The 20,384-nt window shown below is 37.6% G+C and overlaps 2 protein-coding genes across 2 annotated transcripts; one reads left to right on the forward strand and one right to left on the reverse strand.

Annotated features, from left to right (window-relative positions):
* Nucleotides 1-699: 699 nt before the first annotated feature.
* Nucleotides 700-15,473, forward strand: LOC123771131 (uncharacterized). The gene is made up of 9 exons (XM_045763525.2): nucleotides 700-1,000; nucleotides 2,280-2,429; nucleotides 3,167-3,322; nucleotides 3,593-3,727; nucleotides 3,950-4,143; nucleotides 5,606-5,678; nucleotides 8,519-8,597; nucleotides 10,068-10,203; nucleotides 11,813-15,473. Exons 1-9 carry the CDS (start codon nucleotides 926-928, stop codon nucleotides 13,110-13,112), a joined length of 2,298 nt encoding a protein of 765 aa, XP_045619481.2. The 5' UTR covers nucleotides 700-925; the 3' UTR covers nucleotides 13,113-15,473.
* Nucleotides 15,474-15,914: 441 nt separating this feature from the next.
* Nucleotides 15,915-20,194, reverse strand: Pop5 (POP5 ribonuclease P/MRP subunit). Its single transcript, XM_045763541.2, has 4 exons — nucleotides 20,041-20,194; nucleotides 19,113-19,246; nucleotides 18,281-18,450; nucleotides 15,915-16,271 (listed from the first exon to the last, which is right to left on the reverse strand). Exons 1-4 carry the CDS (start codon nucleotides 20,058-20,060, stop codon nucleotides 16,170-16,172), a joined length of 426 nt encoding a protein of 141 aa, XP_045619497.1. The 5' UTR covers nucleotides 20,061-20,194; the 3' UTR covers nucleotides 15,915-16,169.
* Between the last annotated feature and the right edge of the window lie 190 nt (nucleotides 20,195-20,384).

Consider the following 20,384-nt stretch of genomic DNA (forward strand, 5'->3'; position numbering starts at 1 on the left):
CCGTTTGACAATATTGTGCTTTTACCTTTATTTATTTTCGCTAATTAATCATTATATGTGGTATAATTAGAAGTACAATAATATAACAGATAATGAATTATGTATAAAATAATTGCTTACTCTGTATTAAAGCTAAAGCATATATGTTTGTAATTTTAAGTCTGCTTAATTCCTAAAAGTTGCCTCGGTAATCCACGTGGGCTGGCGATCCTAGAGTATATAAGTACGAATATAAGTACGAAGTACGACTAGGCGCCAATCCTTAGCTGTACGCCTTTGTTCACCCAGCAGTGACTGGTACTGGTTGTTAAACGATTTAGTGAATCGTATTCCAGGGAAAATTAGGCTTAAGGACGCCGAAACGCTATGCGTGCTAGTGGCTTTACAAGCAAGAACTCTTGTATATATATATAAATAAATAAATAAATAATATAAATAAATGTGTACCTACATTTATCTGTGTATATACGCTAAAAGTTTACTTTAATCTTAGAGTATGTTCAGGAATAAAGTATACTGGCTAGTTGGTCAGTAAGCCAATGCCGCGGCCTTAATACCCAACGTGCGGGATGGTATTAAGATCAATCCCAAACAAATCCAGATGTAAGTGTTGGTGAAGTAATAAAATATTTATTACTTTACGTTGGTAAAGTAATAAAATATTTATTACTTTACCAACAAAGGTATAGGAGGAGTCCCTGGGGCAGCAGAGGTATACGAGGGGTCCCTGGAGCAGCAGACGACGGCCAGCTGACAGATGTCAACACTTGATAACACTCACCACACATGAAGCTCAGCTTGAACAGCTGCAGTGTTTGAGTGGGAGAGAAGGCCTTCAAGCAGGCTGCATGTGTTGTGATCATCTAATATACGCCACAAGAACACACAAGACACGTGTAAAATAACTTGGGTTGCATGAAACAGCATGAGCCGCCGGGCCAGACCACGTCAGCTGCAGGTCATCACACCTGAGGAAGAACTGGAAAATCTCAGAAATGAAGTAAGATGATTTATAGCTGAATGTCCTTAGTTTAATTCATTTATTATGCACCCCCAAACCCATCTTGTGGGCGGTAGTGGAAAGGGTTAGAGAGATCACACTGAAGGCGTTGATGGCTTTGTGAGAATGTACCCATTTATCACCAAAATCTGCACTGACGCAACTGATTGTATCCTGTACTATACAATTTATTTGACCGTTATATAAATTGAAATACAATTTATTTGACGGTTATATAAATTGAAATACAATTTATTTGACCGTTATATAAATTGAAATACAATTTATTTGACCGTTATATAAATTGAAATACAATTTATTTGACCGTTATATAAATTGAAATACAATTTATTTTACCGTTATATAAATTGAAATACAATTTATTTTACCGTTATATGGCTGTTTGACCGAAACGCTGTGTGTATTAGTGGCTTCAGGTATTGTATGTACAGTACTAACGCTATCTATAAATCCAACATTATGTTTGTAGCTTATCTTCTATGTACTGGTATGTACTTTTACCTGAATAAACATTTTGATTTTTTTTAATATAAATTGATTTACAATTTATTTGGCCTTTGAAAAGTCGCCGGCTTCCTGTCCTCACCGAGGCCACTAGTGTGTTGATGGCCATCGGATAAATTCAGGTAAATTTATTTACAATATTGAAATTGTGGTGCTATTTTATACACTACAGTGCAGTACTAGGAATTGGATTGTTTGTTTACATGTCCCAGTGATGGCTGGCAATTTTATGATTTTCCATTTTTTGTGTAGACTGTGACAACCTTATTTGGTGGCCTGGGACACGTGGCTTATTAAAGCCGCATTTCATAATTCCCCGTGTACAATAAGAGATCACTGTGTACTAGAACTAAGTAAGAACACTCTTCAAATGTACCAGATTAATTGGTTTTCTGGGAGTAATATTCTCGTATTTACAGATTACAGCCACACTCCAGATATATTTTGTATCTCTAAGTTTAAGTCTATAGAAATAAACACCTGCATGATTTCAGATGTTATTAATTTTAAAAGCTCTTTTATCCAAGATAAATGTCTTTACCTTGGCATATGAAGTATGAGTTCTGTATAAGATATGTCATGAAAACATTGGCATACTTCTTAGTATTGCCGTCCTCTGAAGAGAGCTTACTAATCCCCAATGAGATTGTTATATTTACCCCTACTTTAGTAAGGGCACGTAGCAACAAGCTTGTGCCCTTACACCAGGTGGTGTTATATTAGTATAGTAATTTATATTTTTACGTGTAAACAGGTTGGTGTTTTACGTCGTGCTGTGGAGAGCAAGAGTGCAGCAGTTGGGATTCTTCGAGCAGAACTCCAGGAGTGTCAGAAAGAAAGGGATAAATTTCGAACATTAGCTGAACAAGGAACATTGCACCGGTCATTTTCTTCTGCTTTGAAGGTGAAAATACAGATGATCAATACAATACTGTACTGTATTTGAAAAACAATATTGTGCATCTTTATCTTACTACCAAACTACATTCCTACACCATTAGAATTCTCAGTCATTAATAAAACTGAACTTATATTTATACAATACTAGAGGGGCAGGTACCCGGTGTTTCTTGGGTGATGGAGGCCACATCTTCACCACACACTATCTTCCTCACTGTAGCCATCTTTACTACACAACCATCATTAATGAAACTATCTTCACTGCACACAACCTTCAACTCTGTAACCTTCTACATTACATATGGCCATCATCATCAGCGTAACTATCTTAGTCACATACTGTACTGTCTTCATCACTGTAAACTAATTAATTAATTGGTCAATGATGGGTGCCCCATCTACAACCATCTCCTTCACCAACTTCCTTATCCTTTATTAACTTTCCTCTTATTCACCACCACCTATCTCTTTCACCACCTTACCTCCCTTTAACCACCTTCTGTACAGTTCATCACTTTCCTTACCCTTCACCATCTACTCTAGCCTTCACCACCTTCCCTCTCTTTCACCACTTTCCATTTTCCTTCACCAACCCTTCCTTTTTCCTTTACCACCGTTCCTTTTCCTTCAGGGAAAATATTGCCTTGTAGAGAAAATATTTACCCAATTTTTTTTTTTTTTTTTTTTAATTTCTGACTGATTTTTTCATATATACTTTTTATGATGCATGTACATGAGCAGCCAGCATATTCTGACCCATGTCGATCAGCAATGCTGAGTGGATCGGATGGTACTCTTGCACAGCTGCTCTCACAGTCCAAGGAGGAAAATAAGATACTGCGACAGGATGCCACCGAACTGCGTTGTAAGCTGCATGATGCTCAAGCTGATATAAAGGTTAGGTGCTTGGCTTAATGTTTTTTCATTAAATTAATTTCCTCGACACAGTCAGTCATGTAAAAAGAGGCAGCATTCTGTATATGGACACTACTGTACTTCATAATGCTTTGTTTCTTCTTTCTGCATTTTTCTACATGTCTGACCTCTTGCAACACAGTACCGGTATTAACATGTGTTGCTATTATGAACCATAAGTTTAATGGGTGCAAGTTATGCCTCGTCCTACTGTTATTACTTTGTCTAAATATTTCTTGATGTACTCATAAGGTCTTACGTGAGGAGGTGCAGCGGTCACGAGGTGACGAGGGTAGGAGGAAAAGCCATATTCACACCACTATGAGTCATCTGGCTCATCAGGAGCGAGAACAGTTCATATCACAGATGGAGGAGCTTAGTGTTAAAGTTAGTACTGTTGGGTAATTTATAAAACAATTAGAATCATGACTTTAGAGATCATTCTATCTTGATGAAACTAAGATCTGTGGTATTGATTCAGTTATGATGTGTGGATAAATATGCTCCATAGTTATTTCTTGCCTTGCAATCTTGAACTAGTATTCTCACCCAACAAAATTGTGTGATTTGCTACAAAATGTTTAGTCTTGGGTGACATTCATACTTTAGTGCCAAGCTCTGGAGGGAGACGTGCGAGGCCTGGTGGAAGAACGAGAGGAGCTGGTGAGGGAGTTAGATGCCTCTTCACATAAACTCCATCGCCTCAACTACATTCTTAATACAGTTCTGTCCAGTATCTCAGCTGCCGCACCAACCCCTCCAAAACGTATCATAGATCTTGATGCCATCATAACAGAAAACAGGTTAGTTACCATTCACAAATGTGGCGTGGACGGAATCCTTTCATAGATAAATCATAGTCACCATATATCTGAAGTTTTCATATTAAGTACTTATCTATACATATTTATGTATACTTTTATGCAGAATTTCACATTTGTTACCTTGAGGTTACCTTGAGGTGCTTCCGGGGCTTAGCGTCCCCGTGGCACGGTCGTCGACCAGGCCTCCTGGTTGCCGGACTGATCAACCAGGCTGTTGGACGCGGCTGCTCGCAGCCTGACGTATGAGTCACAGCCTGGTTGATCAGGTATCTGTGCATACATATAATACAGTACACATAGATGCTTAGCAGTTCATGAATGCAAACAGACTATGTAAGGGCATGTGCTTCATTCTACTCGTATAAGGGTATGAGTGTCTGCACCCGTCCTTACTTCAGGTACACAGCAATATAATCATTTTGAAAACTAGCAGGTCCTCCTCGGAGATACTGCAATAAACTACGCCAAGTTACATGGCAATGTCCCAGAGGACATACCTGGACAGGAAACTGATCAGTCTCAATGTTAGGTTAGAACTTTACAATGGGTTTATTTTTATAACCTTAAAAGTAAAGTTTACAAAATATATATATATAATGTGTGTGTACATACATATCTATACATACATGTACACTAATGAGAAAATCATTTTGGGGCATTGAAGTGACTTGAATAGGTGTTCTGGTGATTTTCAGACACCTGCCTTAACCCACTTGGCCACAATAGGACAAATATCCCATCTTTACAAAATAAAATATATATATATAAAATACTACAAGAATTTGCCTTGCTATTGAGTTGGTTGGTCTGGCATTTCTACTGCCCACATGTGTCTGTGTGTGTGTGTGTGTGTGTGTGTGTGTGTGTGTGTGTGTGTGTGTGTGTGTGTGTGTGTGTGTATGTGTGTGTATGTTCACTGTAACACTAATTGGTAAAGTAACTGTAATTACTATTTAAACATTATTACACAGTAATTATTGTATGTTGTAAATTAAATAATGTACAGTTTATTCTCTATTAGAAATCACTATGTTAATGCTGTTATTGCATTAATATTTACAACAAAATAATAACAATGACAGACCCAATATAACAATTAATTACCTATTTAAACAGGAAATAAGGCTAATATATTATTAATTACCATTAGGGATAGAGCTACCTCAGAGCTACCTCACATTACCTCAGAGCTATATGTGACTACAGTCTGTATTCTCTAATACAGTATGTTGCTCTACAAAATATTATGTATTTTAGCCTCTACAATCCCATCCCCCAAACTGAACTTCAGCCAAGGAGATTGTCCAGTATTTGATGTTCTTGTTTCCTTATTCAGTAAAGTATGATATGCAGTGACCCTCATAAAATTTGTGTGCTTTGCCCTGGTTGGTAAATATGATAAGTTTATGTGAAGTTAATGCTTTGTCGTCTTCTCTTCCAGATACATACAACAACGTCTGAAACAGTCGGAAGAAGAAAAAGCCTTAGCAAAAAGTAATGCCTCAAAATATAAGGTATGGCTATGGACAATTATTTACTATTAAATTTAATGAATGTCCATCATATTTAATGCTTAAAGTATCAACAAACTAACAGCAGTGCCTGGAAACTTTAAACTATAATTGTAATACTGTATTGGTTTTGATTATCAAATTAAGTGAAGCAAGATACCCCATGCTTGAACTATAAAGTATTTCAAAAGAATGGTTTAAGATAAAGTAAGGTGTGCTCATACATATAGTATATAAGAATATTATAGTTGACACCATTACACAACATTCTCTTGTATTTCACAGTTAAGAGTAAAAATAAAATACTCCAGAAGAAAGTGAAATAGTTTGCAATACACTATATATTGTAGTATACAGTATACTTAATATTATACACTAATAGTGAAAAAGAATAAAAGACAAATTGTTAAGCTCAGACCAGTAAATCAGTTTATTGCAGCTGCCCAGTGCTTTAGTACCTTCGAGGAAGTGAAAGAGTAACCACTTTTATCTCTTGATGGTTCCTTCCCTACTTTTACAAAGTACTGCGACTTCAACTAGGTTGCATCAGCTGTGGAGTTCTTAAGCCTTTTGGGGATCAGAGCCAGAACCTGGCTCCCTCAAAGAGGCACAGGGAGAAGATCAGTCCAGCAACTCATTGGAGAAGGCATCTAGAAAAGTCAGTGAACCAAAACACACAACTCCTGGGTTCAAGAGAGACCAAAGTCTTGCAACTTGCTTAATAAACTTCCCCAACTAAAGTAAAGAAACTAGAATCTCTTGAAACTACATGTGATCGTTCACTCCCATCTCCCCCACTCACATGAGGGGCAAGGGGGAGGGGCCCATACCCTCCAAGAGCTTGAACTATCAGATGTGGTCACAACCACATGAATGCTGTAGGGTTCCCAGGTTCTCTCTCTCTCTGCTGTGCAGGCTCCACCTTTTTAGCTAAGTGCTTTTAGGTCTTTGCCCTTTGCAGCATTTCTGTGTACACAGTTGTGCAGCATGAGCCTGGCATTTAGTGTGGGTGGAGCTGCATGTGCTCCAACCACACTGGGCTGCCTTTCCTGGATGCGCCTTAGCATTGCACTTAGACTGACAGTTATCTTCTCTAGTGTATTTTGGGGTTGTTTCTTTGGAGGGTCCTCCTTGCTTGAGGTGGCCCTTGCCAAGGGTGAGTCAGGGGTCTTGTGGCCCCTCTGTCTTGATCTGGGTCAGGAACAATATTGGTGGAGGATCTTCATACCTGCTCACACTTTGCTTCTGTTGTGCAGTTCTGGTCTTATGATTTGGCTCTGCAAGGACGTTGAGGTGCTCAGCTCAGGGCTTAGTGAGGAAGTTTTAGTGTCTGTTCTGGCTTTATCAGTAGCTTTTGCCATGCTGTATGTGACCATTCTCTGCGAGGCAGTGATTGCTTTCTATGCCACCCACTTTGTATGTCAACAGACTGTGGTGGCCCAGTCGTTGAATTTGGCATGGGCCCCCCTGGTCGTCTAGTCCACCTCCTCATTTTTACCTCTTCTCTTTCTGGAGAAGATGGTTGCTTTGTTCTTGTCCTCTGTGGCTGCTTCCTGTTGGCCCTTATGCGGTTCACCCCTTTGATGGGGCTATTCGCATCTCACGTGACCTCCAGTTGAGTTGATCAGTTCTGTTCCCAAGCAGAGGTCGGGATTTTCTGTGCAGGCTACTTCTCTTGTCTTGGTCAGGTAATTTCTGAGTGGGTTGCTTCTGTAGTGGTCAAGACGACCTCATCGCTTCAGTGGGTGTCCTGTTTCTTCCCAGTCTTGAAATAGGACTCGGCAGAGCTCCGGTTCAAACCTGGTGTTTTGGGGCTGAACTGGTACATCTTTGCCCCATTTTTCAAATGACAATTATATCCCAAGTTCACCAGGTCTTTGACTATTTTATTTAGCACTGTCAATGTCACAGAACAAGAGAGCAAAAAAGGCACAAGAGAAGCAATGTCAAAGGTATCCGATTTACCAAGGGACTTGATACATTGAACATTGGAAAAGCAATGTTTCCAATCATTGGGACATGCTATTACACGGTACCTATAAATGACATTTCCTGAGCACTGTACACCTGGTCTTGAAGCAGTGGATGACTGCTCGAGTGTAGTAGTTCTTATGAGTGACATTTGTATTTTTGTTTTGTTTCTTGCTCTGTAACCTTGCTTTTCACAGTTATTCATCTTTTTTCTCTGGGCTCGTGTCTCCTTCAGCATGTGAAAGTGGGGAATGGGGTAATGTTGTATACATGCCAATGAGCATTTTTTTTAGCCTTGTTTATTTCTAACCTTAGACAATTTAACATTATTAACACATTAATTCTTTTAAGAGTTTTAAGTTGGTAATCTTAGTTTACTAATTGCATGACATAACATTTAACTGTGTTGAAGGTATACACTTTTAGTTCATACCTACAACAGTGATACACTCAAGAAGGAAGACCATCAGTTAATTGTTAAAACTTTGAGTGGAAATGCTCGTACACTTTCATGCGTGTGCTAACTCATAGATGTAATTTATTGTTTTGTGAAATGGCTTGTGTATTACATTTGTAAATAGTCAGAAACTGATATTTCAGTCAGATGGGGGTGATGTAATTAAAATAATAATGGTCATTTTGTCACCCAAGATGAGCTCTATGTAACCTTTTCTTTCAACTCATTAAAAGTGACTCCTTATATGGAATGTTATTACTTAAAACCAGCTAATTTAGCTTGCAATATTAAGTTTAGTGTATTTTTTATTAAGAATTCTTAAGTGAGCTTTATGAGTGTATCAGTTGGTAGATAATCAAAAGCTTTCTGACATCTCTCACATTTGATCATTTGTCTCGTCTTGTGTTTCCATAAGGCTGCACTGGAGAAGTGTCGCTCACAGGGCTCACTCAAACTTGGCACCTCACACAGCCTCATAGTTACACCACAACAAGGTACTACTCCTTTTATCTTATTTTGTACTTGTGCAAGAAAATTGGATTGGCAGTTGTTTTGGATTTACTTGCTTCTCAAGTAAAATGTGTTCTAATTAAAGAGGTAAATTTGGCCTGAAGACGTTGGCAATCATTTTGACTTATGTATTTAATATGAATATATTGCTTACATCTGTGATTGACAGTATGACTTCATACTTACACAGTACTGTACTTTCATTTTGATCAGTTTTTAAGAGAATTGAGACTCCTTATTGCATAACATGATAAATAAATTGAAAAATATAATATTTTAACATTGTGTTAGTGGATTCTAGAAAGTTTGATGTTTAATCTCATTAGTCATTACTTGTGATAAAAAAAAATTCATTAGTAACCATAATGACTGTACAGTACCTTCATTTGTGTATTTTAGCATAGTGAAAGCTTGCTTGAATGAACTGTAGTGGCCGGAAACAATAGACCAGTGGACAAACTCTAGTGATGTGAAGTATGGTGACAGTTACACCAAACTGTCTTGGTTAACTGGGCCACAAACTGTATTATACTGAAAAAATACTGTATATTTTGTTTTGAAAGTTTTTACTTTAGCATTCACCAAAGACAGGAAAATAGTACAACAATAAATATTTGTATAAAATAATCTAATAAAAAAAAGTGAGGAAGTGAGAGAACTAGTAAGAAAGTAATCCAAGCATAAGGAGTTAAGTCAGGCTGCTTATACATGGTTTATACAGCAAGTGTGGCAGTTTTGTAACATGTTTTGTGTTGAATACTTTGTAAAAGTGTATTCTGTATATCCACATTCCTGCTAAACAGTAACAAGGATTATACTCTTCAAATTTTAAGTAGAATTTGATGTCTATTTTTTCCCTAACTTTTATCATTTCTCCCTACATTTTACCTTTATGTACATTTAAAAAACTTTACATAGTTTGTTTATATATATATCTTTCTATATATATATTCACAAAAGAAATTTCTGTTACACAAGGACAACTTATTTTTGCAATAAATAGCAAAACTCTTGGTGGATCAAAATCCTTGGGTAAAATGGAACAGATGAGGTTCCATTTAGGTGAGGTACCACTGTACACTATAAAACACCTGACATTAGTCATCCTTGTGTGTGCATATAACATGTGGAAAATTTTCTCTACTAATATATTAAATTACACAGCTAACTAATTTTCAGTAATCATGCTAGTTTTCTCATAACACTTGTATTAATACCGTAGGTATGATTATATTCACTTCCACTTCATTATCTTGTAGTCTAAACATTCTATGGAAATAGAACTTTAGTCAGACTAACATTTTATGTATATGCAACAGTATAACAACTAAGGAAGTCATTGTATTCCCTTTTAATGTAGTAGAACCAAATCTTTGTACTGAAGAGTGTGATTGTTATCATATTTCCATTGTTCAAGATTTTTTTCCAAGTGACCCACAAATTTTTACAATCAGTGGGCGAGTTGCTTCATGACTACCGTGGGGAAGTGGGAGGTGCAGCAGAGAGTGATCTGAGGTCTCTGTGTGTAGCACTTGTTGATGCTCTTAACCAGCGATCTCGAGCATTACGAACCCAACGCTCGGCCAATAAGTAAGTTACTATAATGATGAATTCATATGATCAATGCCCATTATTCTACATGTAAAGTAATTTTCCTTTATGCTGAGTATTTGAACATTGTGACAGAAATTGTTCTAGCCCTCCTAGGTCCATTGCTGGTACGACCGTAGTTAGCCTTTGCTCTCACCCAAGTTACAATTGTGTGCACATGTTTATTTTCATCCGTTAAAAGATTCCAATGCTTTTTTCTGATTCCACATCTTAAAAAACATCTCATTTTTTTTTAACTGGCTTTCCACATTTAACACTTATATTTGTTTCAAGTCGCCTCATTGCATCTTATGTTTTCCAATCATAGAATGTACAGTACTTGGAATTTTTCTTTTAGATATGACATGATATTTTACTTTATTGGGAAAACAGCTCTTCCATGGGGAATGCAGTACTGTGCATAACCAGAGCTAGGTTCTCAGATGGCAGGAGTTTCAAATGTTTTCTGCCCAATAACAGCATAGTTTCAAATGTTCACTACAAGGACCTCTCTACCTTACATTATTTGTTTATTTATCCAGCCTCACCTTATTTGACCACATTGGTGCATGAAAGACTATAATATAGAATTGTAATTATATACTGTACTTAGTCTTGCGATGATTCTGAGGATCAATGTTCCTGTGGCCCGGCCTCCTAATTTGTAGTCCGGTCAACCGGGCTGTTGTACATGGCTGCTCGCAGCCTCACATGTGAATTACAGCCTGGTTGATAAAGTATCATTTGGAGATGTATATAAATAAATACCGTGAGAGCCCAGCCCAATACCCTTTTGAATACCGTGAGAGCCCAGCCAGATATGTCCCTTATGTGTAGTGGGAGCGTATTGAACAGTCTTGGGCTTTCGATGCTTCATCGGCATACTGTATGATTTAGATTTGCCTAATGATTCTCAGTTGGTAAGTACAGTACACTAAATACCAGGCAAAAGGAAACCTTAAAGGCTATTAAGAAATATTTTCTAACTAATTACTAGCATTCTTTGTTCAGCAGTAATTAATACATATACAGTAATATGTAGAGGATTTAGTGAGAAAATCAATTGGAACAATGTGGTGACTCAAACTACCAATCAGGGAACTCCCAATCACACACCTTACATCTGTACTGTGACTTGGTACACGTTTTAGAATCTGGGATTCCACAGGAAGTCTGGAGACTTCTATTGAAACCAGTCCAAGTTTTACATACAACCCCCAAGCACTGTGGTGAAGGCAAATTACTTTTTCAACCGTACAATCCAGAGTTGGTTCGAGTCATCTCATTGCGCCAATTGTTTTTCTCATTGATATACATGTTAGTGTGATTTATTTATATAAAGAAAATTTAGTATTACTAATCTTAGACATATTGAATTGCAAAGACACAATTCTGTGCCAACAAGCTACTACAGTAATAATAAATTCATCTTCAGGTGGGGACAATATTTACATGGAAACAGGCTTTGTTTCACTAGTAAAAAAAAATCATTACATTTAATATGGTATAGTTTGCTAAATTGTCTTACTTATTTTTTATCTAAAAAATAATTTTAAAATGTAAATAAGGTTTTGCAGATATAAATATTGATGTGGAACTTTTTTAACAGAGTTTTGGTGGGAAGAATATCAGAGCTGGAAAGAAGATTGTCCACAATTGTAAGCCTTGAAGAGATGAAAATGGATGAGCCAGGTGCAAGTACAGTTACTGTAGCAGCGGAACTAAAGCTAGCCTCGCTGGGCCTCATGGATGGTTACACTCCACCAGCAGGACCAATAACAAGGTATAATGAAGAGAAGGTCATTCATGACCCTCGGGTTGCAAAATTTGTTTGTGTAACAAGTTTAGGACAGGATCCAAGAGAAAGAAAGTGTAATGAAGACATGAATAATGAGAATTTAAATGGTAAATGTGATGACAGTTTACAAGATAACAGTATTGCAAATGGAGAAAGTTTAGGCAGAAACTGTGAAAATATCTTAGATGTTCCAAATACTAAAGTAAAATTAGATGCTGCAAGTAGTTCCTTAAATGATGTTTCAATAGTACCTAACGATAACACAGCAGCAGCAACAGGGGTCGAACGCAATGGTGAATATGAAACAGCAGCACATGCAGGTGAGGAGGAAACCATTATTAACCAACACAGGAAAGCAGTGCAAGGTACAGTGTGTGACAATGAAGAAGAAATAATACCAGAGAACACTGTTACATCTGATGGGCCAAGGAATAGATCTTTAATAACTAATGTGACTAAAGCCGGTAAAACTACTGGAAGCAAAGGATTGTTAGCAGTTAATGGTGTGTCTTCTAAGGAAACAAATGCACAGAATATCCACGAGACAAGAATGTCGACGTACGTAAACCCTGAGGATGAACTTGAAGAAATAATACCAATTGACCAATTAGACTCTTATATAAGAGAAGTCCAGCTTAGGAGAAAATTGATAAGCAATAAACTCAAAGAAGACAAATCAAGCAGTGACCTGAGTGATGCCTCAATTGCTTCTAGCAAAACTGAGGAGAATAAAATTGTTTCAGAAGATTCTGAAGTAAGTATTGAGCCAACTAGAGGGGTAGACCCTTTAAATACACTGGGAGTAAAAGCTGATGCGAGTAAAAATGAAGACGAGGATGATAGTAGCTTTGACCTTAACATAAGTGATTACGATAGTGATAATGATAATCTTGATGTAGCTCTACAAGAATGGCAAAATGATTTTGGTAAAGGCAAGATGAAGCTCAAAGGTAGTCCCACAAAGGATTCAAAAGTTAAGAGAGCCAGTGGAAAGGAAGTTTTCAATTTGTGGCTAAAGGATTCCTCACCTGAAGCACAGTTGCCACCTGCTCTTAAGGAACTATTGGACCGAGCTACTGGCACCTTAGACGACGAGGTGGATTGTACCTAAATTTGTCTTGGTGTATGAAATGTAGCTACACTAACTTTTGCACACAATTTATATTTTGACTTATTCTCAAAGGGTTGTGCTTGCAATGTTTTGGTGTAAACTTACTTGGATTAAGTTATTATTGTAATGCACTTAGTATAAGAAGATTGAAGATAATTTTATTTAAATTCTTGGTATAAATTTAAGAAGAATGCCACGGCAAGAGTTACTTAGCATTGCAATGATAAGAATTTTAAATATATAACAAAATTGTAAGGACGGGTAGCAGTGAGGGTGTAAAACAAATTTCCTGCTGAATGTGGCAAGGTATTTGATGAATAAATGCCAGTTATGCAACAAGAAACTTGGGAGACTAAAGAAAAAGGGAAGTATCATGGGAATTCTCTCTGTGAAGGAAAATAAAAGTACAATAACCAGTAAATAAAGAAGGCTTGCTAAAGGCTTCAGCAAATACAAAGTATGCATTAACAAATTGTAGGAGCTGGTATAGTATAAAAGTAAGTGTCATGTAATTGAGGGATATTTTAATTAAACTCTGCAAGGATTATTGCATTGCACTGAGAAATATGTTCCATGCTAATTTATCTGCTGACTGAATTGTTTTTTGTGTGTGGACCCCCCTTTGTGGCTCCCTGAACCTACTACTACTGCTGATAAGTGTTAACCACTCCCTGGTGATGATATCAAGGATCAATGTCCCTGTGGTCCGGTCCCCGACCAGGCCTCCTGGTTAATGGTCTGATCAACCAGGCTGTTCGATGCAGCTGCCTGCAGTCTGACATGATTCACTGCCTGGTTGATCATATATCATTTGAAGTTGTTTGTAAAGTTCTCTTATGATCACAGAGAAGTTGGCCAGTTACGCTCTGTATTTGTAGGGGAAAGTGTGATGAAAAGTCTTGGGTCCTTGATGTTGATCGAATTCTCTCTCTGCAGGCCTATTGCACCTCTGCTTTTCAATCGGGCTATTTTGCACATCCTGTCATGCCTTCTGGTCTCATTTGGTGTTATTTCTACTTCTAGATTTAGAACCAGTCCTAGTATTTTCAAAGTTTTACTTATTTTCTCCCACCTGTGTTCTTGGGAATAATTTAAAATTTCTAAGTGGTCCCAATGTTTTATTGAGTGGATTTTAACAGTAAAAGATCTTTGCATGCTCACCAGGTCAACAAATTTTCCAGCTTTGAATGGGGCTGTTGGTAACAATATTCCACCTTAGAGCACTAATTTCTTAGAGTATCATTGTTATGGCATCTCTTGTTTGAAAGGTTACATAACAAGAACCTGTAATTTTTTCTTGCAGTTGTGAGTTACTTTGTGGTCTTTATAAGTAAGGTCTTCCAACATTACCCTTTCTATCTTATACAGGCATATCTGATTCCTCAATCGTCATCGCTCCTCAACCAACAACAAATTTTTTTTACAGTGCATTTTCTTTCAATGATATGATTTGACTTACCTGGTTTCTGTTTTGATACTTTTGTTTTCATATTGCAGTAAATATGATATTTTCTGTGGCCCACTGAAAGACTTTATTAACGTCAGATTGGAGGTTTGCCGTGTCCTTTATATTGTCTACTTGTGAAAATTCTCGTGTCATCTGCAAAGGATGATACTGTGCTATAGTTTATATCCTTCTCTGATATAAGGAAAAGTACCAGAGCAAGCACGGTGTCTTGGGGGACTGAGTTTTTCTTGGAATGAAAAGGGAAGAGGTGCATTTCCTTCACCTGTGAGGGAGCTAGGTTATGGCACTGGTCCGAAAGCTGATGCGACCTATTATTTGGTGCATTAACAGTGATGATAGTTTCAGGGAGCCACTGGGACTTATCCAGAAATTGGCATTTCATTAAATTTAACTTTTTTTCAGTAATGTTTAAATATTAAAATTCACAGTCCTAATCTATAATATTAACAGTCCAGATGGTAGTAATGTGTTGCTGAAGTATAGATATATTGTACTGTATGTGTATTGTATTTTTATAAAAAGTACCTAATTTTTTTATTCATACAGCCATCCATTGAATATTATCTTCAGCACTGAACTGCTTCTTTCACACACAGGTCTTTTGCCTTCTATTTCCATCCACCCCCCGCCAGATTGCTATGCTCTCTAAATGTGTCTAGGCTTAATTGTCTGATCTATAGGAAAAATATTCAAATTTCCCTTTCAAAAGCACCTTTTAATTTGTATTGTGCCACATATCAGTACAATGCTATTGGCTCCCATTACTTATCTAGACATGGTCTGCACTGCACTGGTCACTCATTCACAGCCCAATTGCCTACTGCTACTAATTTATCATCAGTTATCACCAGTATTTATTGTACTTATTGTTGATATTAAATGTTAAATTCTAACTTTTTTCCCATTCATATCCCTATTTCAGGATAAAATTAGTATACGGCCACAAAAGTTTTGTCACATTAAATTAGAGCATTTACAGGTAAGAAAAATCCTAATGCAGCAAAATTTATGATTGCTAATATTCAGAAATTTTCTTTGGCATAATTTTATATTAAAACCTTGTAAGGGTTGCAACAGATCAAACCATATCCAATGTGTGCTACCATTCTGATACTACACATTCTTTTCTTACCAAATAAAATATTTAAATTCTTTAAATGTTAAGAAATAGAATTCTAATTAATGTCTTGTAAATATTGTAATCTATAAACAGGGTATTGTTAGTATAATTAATTTGACTTAAAAAAATTATCTGCGTAACTTTTTTTTAATGACATCTGGAAAACAAACTATGAAACTACTTAGGATACTTTGAACAAAAATAAAACAAGCAATGTCGTGGTCAGGATTGTTACTTCACTTCACAAATACTATTCATTAGTATCATTCATTATTGAATAGGTTAATAAATGTAGTGTGTATATTGAAAAACATGGTTAAGGTTACCAAAGTTTAATTCTGGAGGTAAAAAATAAGTGAAGTACTGGGCTTTGTACTATTGCACATCTATAACACTTGCTTCCATTAAACTTTGTAGCAAACAAGTTCTCATCTTAGAACACTTAATTAGTTCTCAATGTTGGAAAGTATCACTTGCGACTTAGTAGCCTGTCCTTTTCTTGCTTCCAGCGGACCTTCTCACCACCACTCAGGCTCTCTTCTAATTTCATGATTTTTTCTTCATGGTATTTCTGTAATGACAAATCTAATTTCAGTGAAACTGGTGGTGCTTAGCAAGTTACTGAATATTCTGTTATATAATTTTTATTTAGATTAGAAAATAAATATGCAAGTTAATCCCGTAGAACCAAAAATGTTAATTGTTAAAGATACGGATTATCCTATAAGGCATTAAAAAAAATTTTTTAATATGATGCTCTGGAGCCATTTAACTATCTCCATCTTACATTGTGATTATGTAATAAACATGATATACCCATTAAAAAAATGGTAAAAAAAGTTGTACAGTATTTTGCAATCTTGAGATGATTTCGGGGCTTAGTGTTCCCGTGGCCCGGTCCTCGACCAGGCCTGCAGCCCGTGACAGCTAACTCCCAGGTACCTATTTACTGCTAGGTATTACTTGCTTTCATAAATATTCACACTAACAGCAATTAGGTTATCTTATCTTTGAGCTCCACAGGAAAACCTAAGTTCTTCCTCTTTGAGGACATAAGGGTATCTTCCAACGAGGGAAGGTTGCAGTTACCAAATCTCACTTCATTAGATAACTATGTTTTGGCCTTGAACTCGGTTTATCATTTCTACAAAGATAACTGGCTGTTCAAGGATGTAAGTTGGTCTGCCTTACTGCTATGCAGGCTGGGAGCCCAGAGTTTTTTGTACAATGCTATAAAAACCACACATCTGAACTATACTTTTTTTCTGAGACTGGGTCTACATTTGCTTTTAGGCATGTTGTACTGGGTCCACTTCCTCACAGCTGGTGGGCAGTGCTAAATGTCCTGGGAAAATTTGCAGGGAAAGTTATGCAAAGCAAGATAACCACAGTTGCTACCATGGAAGGTTTCCTTGTCTTATTTCCTGCTCCTTTAAGGTTTATTTCCCTGATGCAGTTTGAAAGGGAAGCGGACATTTCACCTATTTATGGCTAGCTGGTAGACTTCTACATGAAGGTACTGAGGAGGTTCTGCTTGTAATGTCCAAGAGATTGGTCTGTTTTTCTTGCTTCTCGGTGAGGAAGGATCATTTCCTTAAACACAGTCTGTAATCAATGCATTCTTATTACTTGCTTTAAGCTCAGTTTTTCCCCTTATCTGCAGTGGCAGTTGTTCTTCAGACCCTCGTATTTAAAACTTTTGGATTTCTGCATTGAGGGCATGTTTCTGAACTTGCATTCACTTTTGTGAGACTTGTTCCTCTTGAAGTATTGGCTTGGCTAGCTTGCTTGGAGCTGCTTTTTTTCAGGAGTTGGTTAATTTAACTCAAATTTCATTTTCTAGGGGAGCCCCCAGTGGCTCTCTCAAGCTCTCTTGCTCCATGCAAATAGGTCACATTAGACTAGTTTTGTTTGGCCTACTAGAGAGAAGCACCAAAACCTGGTCCTCCCCCTTTCCCTCACAAAGGCAGAGTTTGACAATTTGCCACCACACTGGGAAAGCATCCAGAAAGTCAGACTTAACAGACAACTGGAAGGTTAACAAAGACCAATTTTGTGAAAATGCCAAACAACTCCGCAAATGATTCACACTGAGCGAGAGAAACATTCAAAATTAGAGCATAGCTCCTAATACCAAATGCCACCACCAGGCTGCCCAGCTGTTGCAGGCAGCTTTGCCAGTTTTTTGATAATGTCTTGCTGTACACTTTTGTTCTGGGTCTTTCAGCAGTGGCATGCCCCGCTGCTTGAAGCCAAGTGCCGGCCATCTTTGGCCTTGTTCTTGTGGGTGCCATTTGAAGGCCCCACAACTACATACATAGTATACTGTAATTAAACTAATACCCTAATAATATGATCACATTTTGAAGCAAATGAGATATGTAACTAATTTACCATAAATGTTAATGAATTAGTTTAAAGGGCATTGGAGTCCAGTTCATGAACCTATTATGCGAGTAACCTTTCTGCCACTTCCCACAGCATAGTTATGGAATTCATAAACTAACTGAACTCCCTTAACCATAAATAACACAAATAATATATTTAAGGTTATATGCTACATGCAATCAACAGACTAACCTTCACAAACAGAAAGCCATGTCTCATTGAGGCTGCAAGATGAATAGTTCGCACTGTGGCTGCCTGACCGCTGATCTTGGTGATGAGGGGCAGAGCCGAGGCCACTAGCTGATGTGGACCACGTCCCACACTAATAAATGCTATACGTGTCTCGGTATTCAAGTACTTAACTGAAAAATGGAACAGATTTGAAGGAATATGTTGTCATACATAAAAACTGCAAAGGTGTTGCATGCTAAATGGATTGCTGTGAATCAATGAAGATTTAAATATGTAATGAATTCTATACACAGTATATAATAGTTAACAATTTCTTTTAAATTGGGAGAATGAGAGCTAAAGAATAACTTGGTGAAAAGTGTTTAATTTAATGAAAGGCTTCTTTTTTGGTAGAGCTTTGAAGGCTCTTTGAAGCTATCTTGCTTCAAGGAGGCCAGAGTGAGGGCAGATTGACTGTAAAATCCTGGTTGGGGTCTGGTTCGGGGCCTCCAGCACCACCTACTAAATTCAGTTGAGTTCCAGGCTGGTTGACTTTTGCCCATCATAACTGGTTCATGATGGCCACCATTGAGCTTGGCCCTAGGCTGGGCTCGGGGAGTAAAAAAAACTGAAACCCTCTCTAGGTATGCTTGAGTCAGTTCAGGCTGGTGCCCTGAACACTAGTGAAAGTCAATTGCCTCAAAATGATTTTCATTGATACATCACACATTGTGATTTTTTGTGATATAAATTTGTTTACATTAATGTATGCATGATCATAATAGTGATGATTTCAAGCTGGTCACGTAACATACTGCTTTCACGTAGTTTTGAAGTTATAATGTAAACATACCACGGAAGCCCGGCGTGGTTGCTGCAACACCATAATCACCATGAAGTCTTTTTACTGTTGAAACTATTGCCTCCTGAAGTCCGTTCCTGTGAAAGTGCGTTGGGATTTCTGGTGTCACTTCCACAATAAAGTACCTAGAATAAATAACTAAATTATTTACTCTATAAATAATATGTGTAAATCATTTGAATGTGTGTTAAATATAAATAGTTTTTACTTCCTGTGCATTAATTTATATTACAATTTATAAATAAAAACCAGAGTAATTCAGTATACTGTATAAATTTGAATAAAAACTAAGCTCTATCATTTGGAGGATATTGATCCAGACAACTTCTTCAGAAAGTCAGATGTAACACAAACAAGGAGCAACGGTTCCAAGCTCAACCAGCCACAATGCAGAACGGAAAACAGTATATGCTTTTACACCCACAGGGTCATAAACCCATGGAACCGAAAACTCGCAGGAGATGTAAATCCCAAAATACTGTTAATTAAAAATCTAGCTCGACAAAATCAAGACAACCTAGGAAGGGGACCTTCGACAAGCCACCAGCTTCCTGTCCTCGTCAAGGACACTAAGAGAGAGAGTGACTTTCAGGTAAATATTATGTTTTTTTATACTGACCAACATCTACCATAAGAAACATACAAGAAAGCAGGCGCGCTCAACAGCCTGGTTGACCAAACGACCAACCATGAGGCCTAGGCTGAGACCGGGCCGCAGAGGGGTTGATCCTCGGACCCACCACAAGGTAGGCACCGAAACTTATATCCTGTAAAATAAGGCAGAAGCATACTGCTGTGTACATCAATTTGTAGCTGAAACAAAAAGAGAAGGAGCACACGTGATAATGATACACGAACTGAGTGTATTTCCAGGTAATTACCGTGAGCTTAACCGTAGTACACAAGACCATCACCTTACCGCTTCTTGAACCTGACCATGATATATCCTGGCACAGTTACTGGTGGCGGCGTCACTCCTCCATACCCGAGACTGTCGCCCTCCCAGCTCGCCTACCACAACACACAACCGCACCCCGGCGACCACTTCTACCATACACCCACAGCCCAGCGACCACTTCCACCACACATCTGTGAGCCCGTCCTCATAGCAAATCCATTACTATGAGAAATCACTCCGACCTTCAAACCACCTGACATGTTATGTAGATATCTGTCACGGTCTGAAACCATATTATGGTTCCAGTAATAGTGTACATGTAAATTGGCATGTCAACCTTGTCATAAACAGAGACTATTCTCAAG

This window comes from Procambarus clarkii, chromosome 65, assembly GCF_040958095.1.
Source record: "Procambarus clarkii isolate CNS0578487 chromosome 65, FALCON_Pclarkii_2.0, whole genome shotgun sequence".
Classification (NCBI taxonomy): domain Eukaryota; kingdom Metazoa; phylum Arthropoda; class Malacostraca; order Decapoda; family Cambaridae; genus Procambarus; species Procambarus clarkii.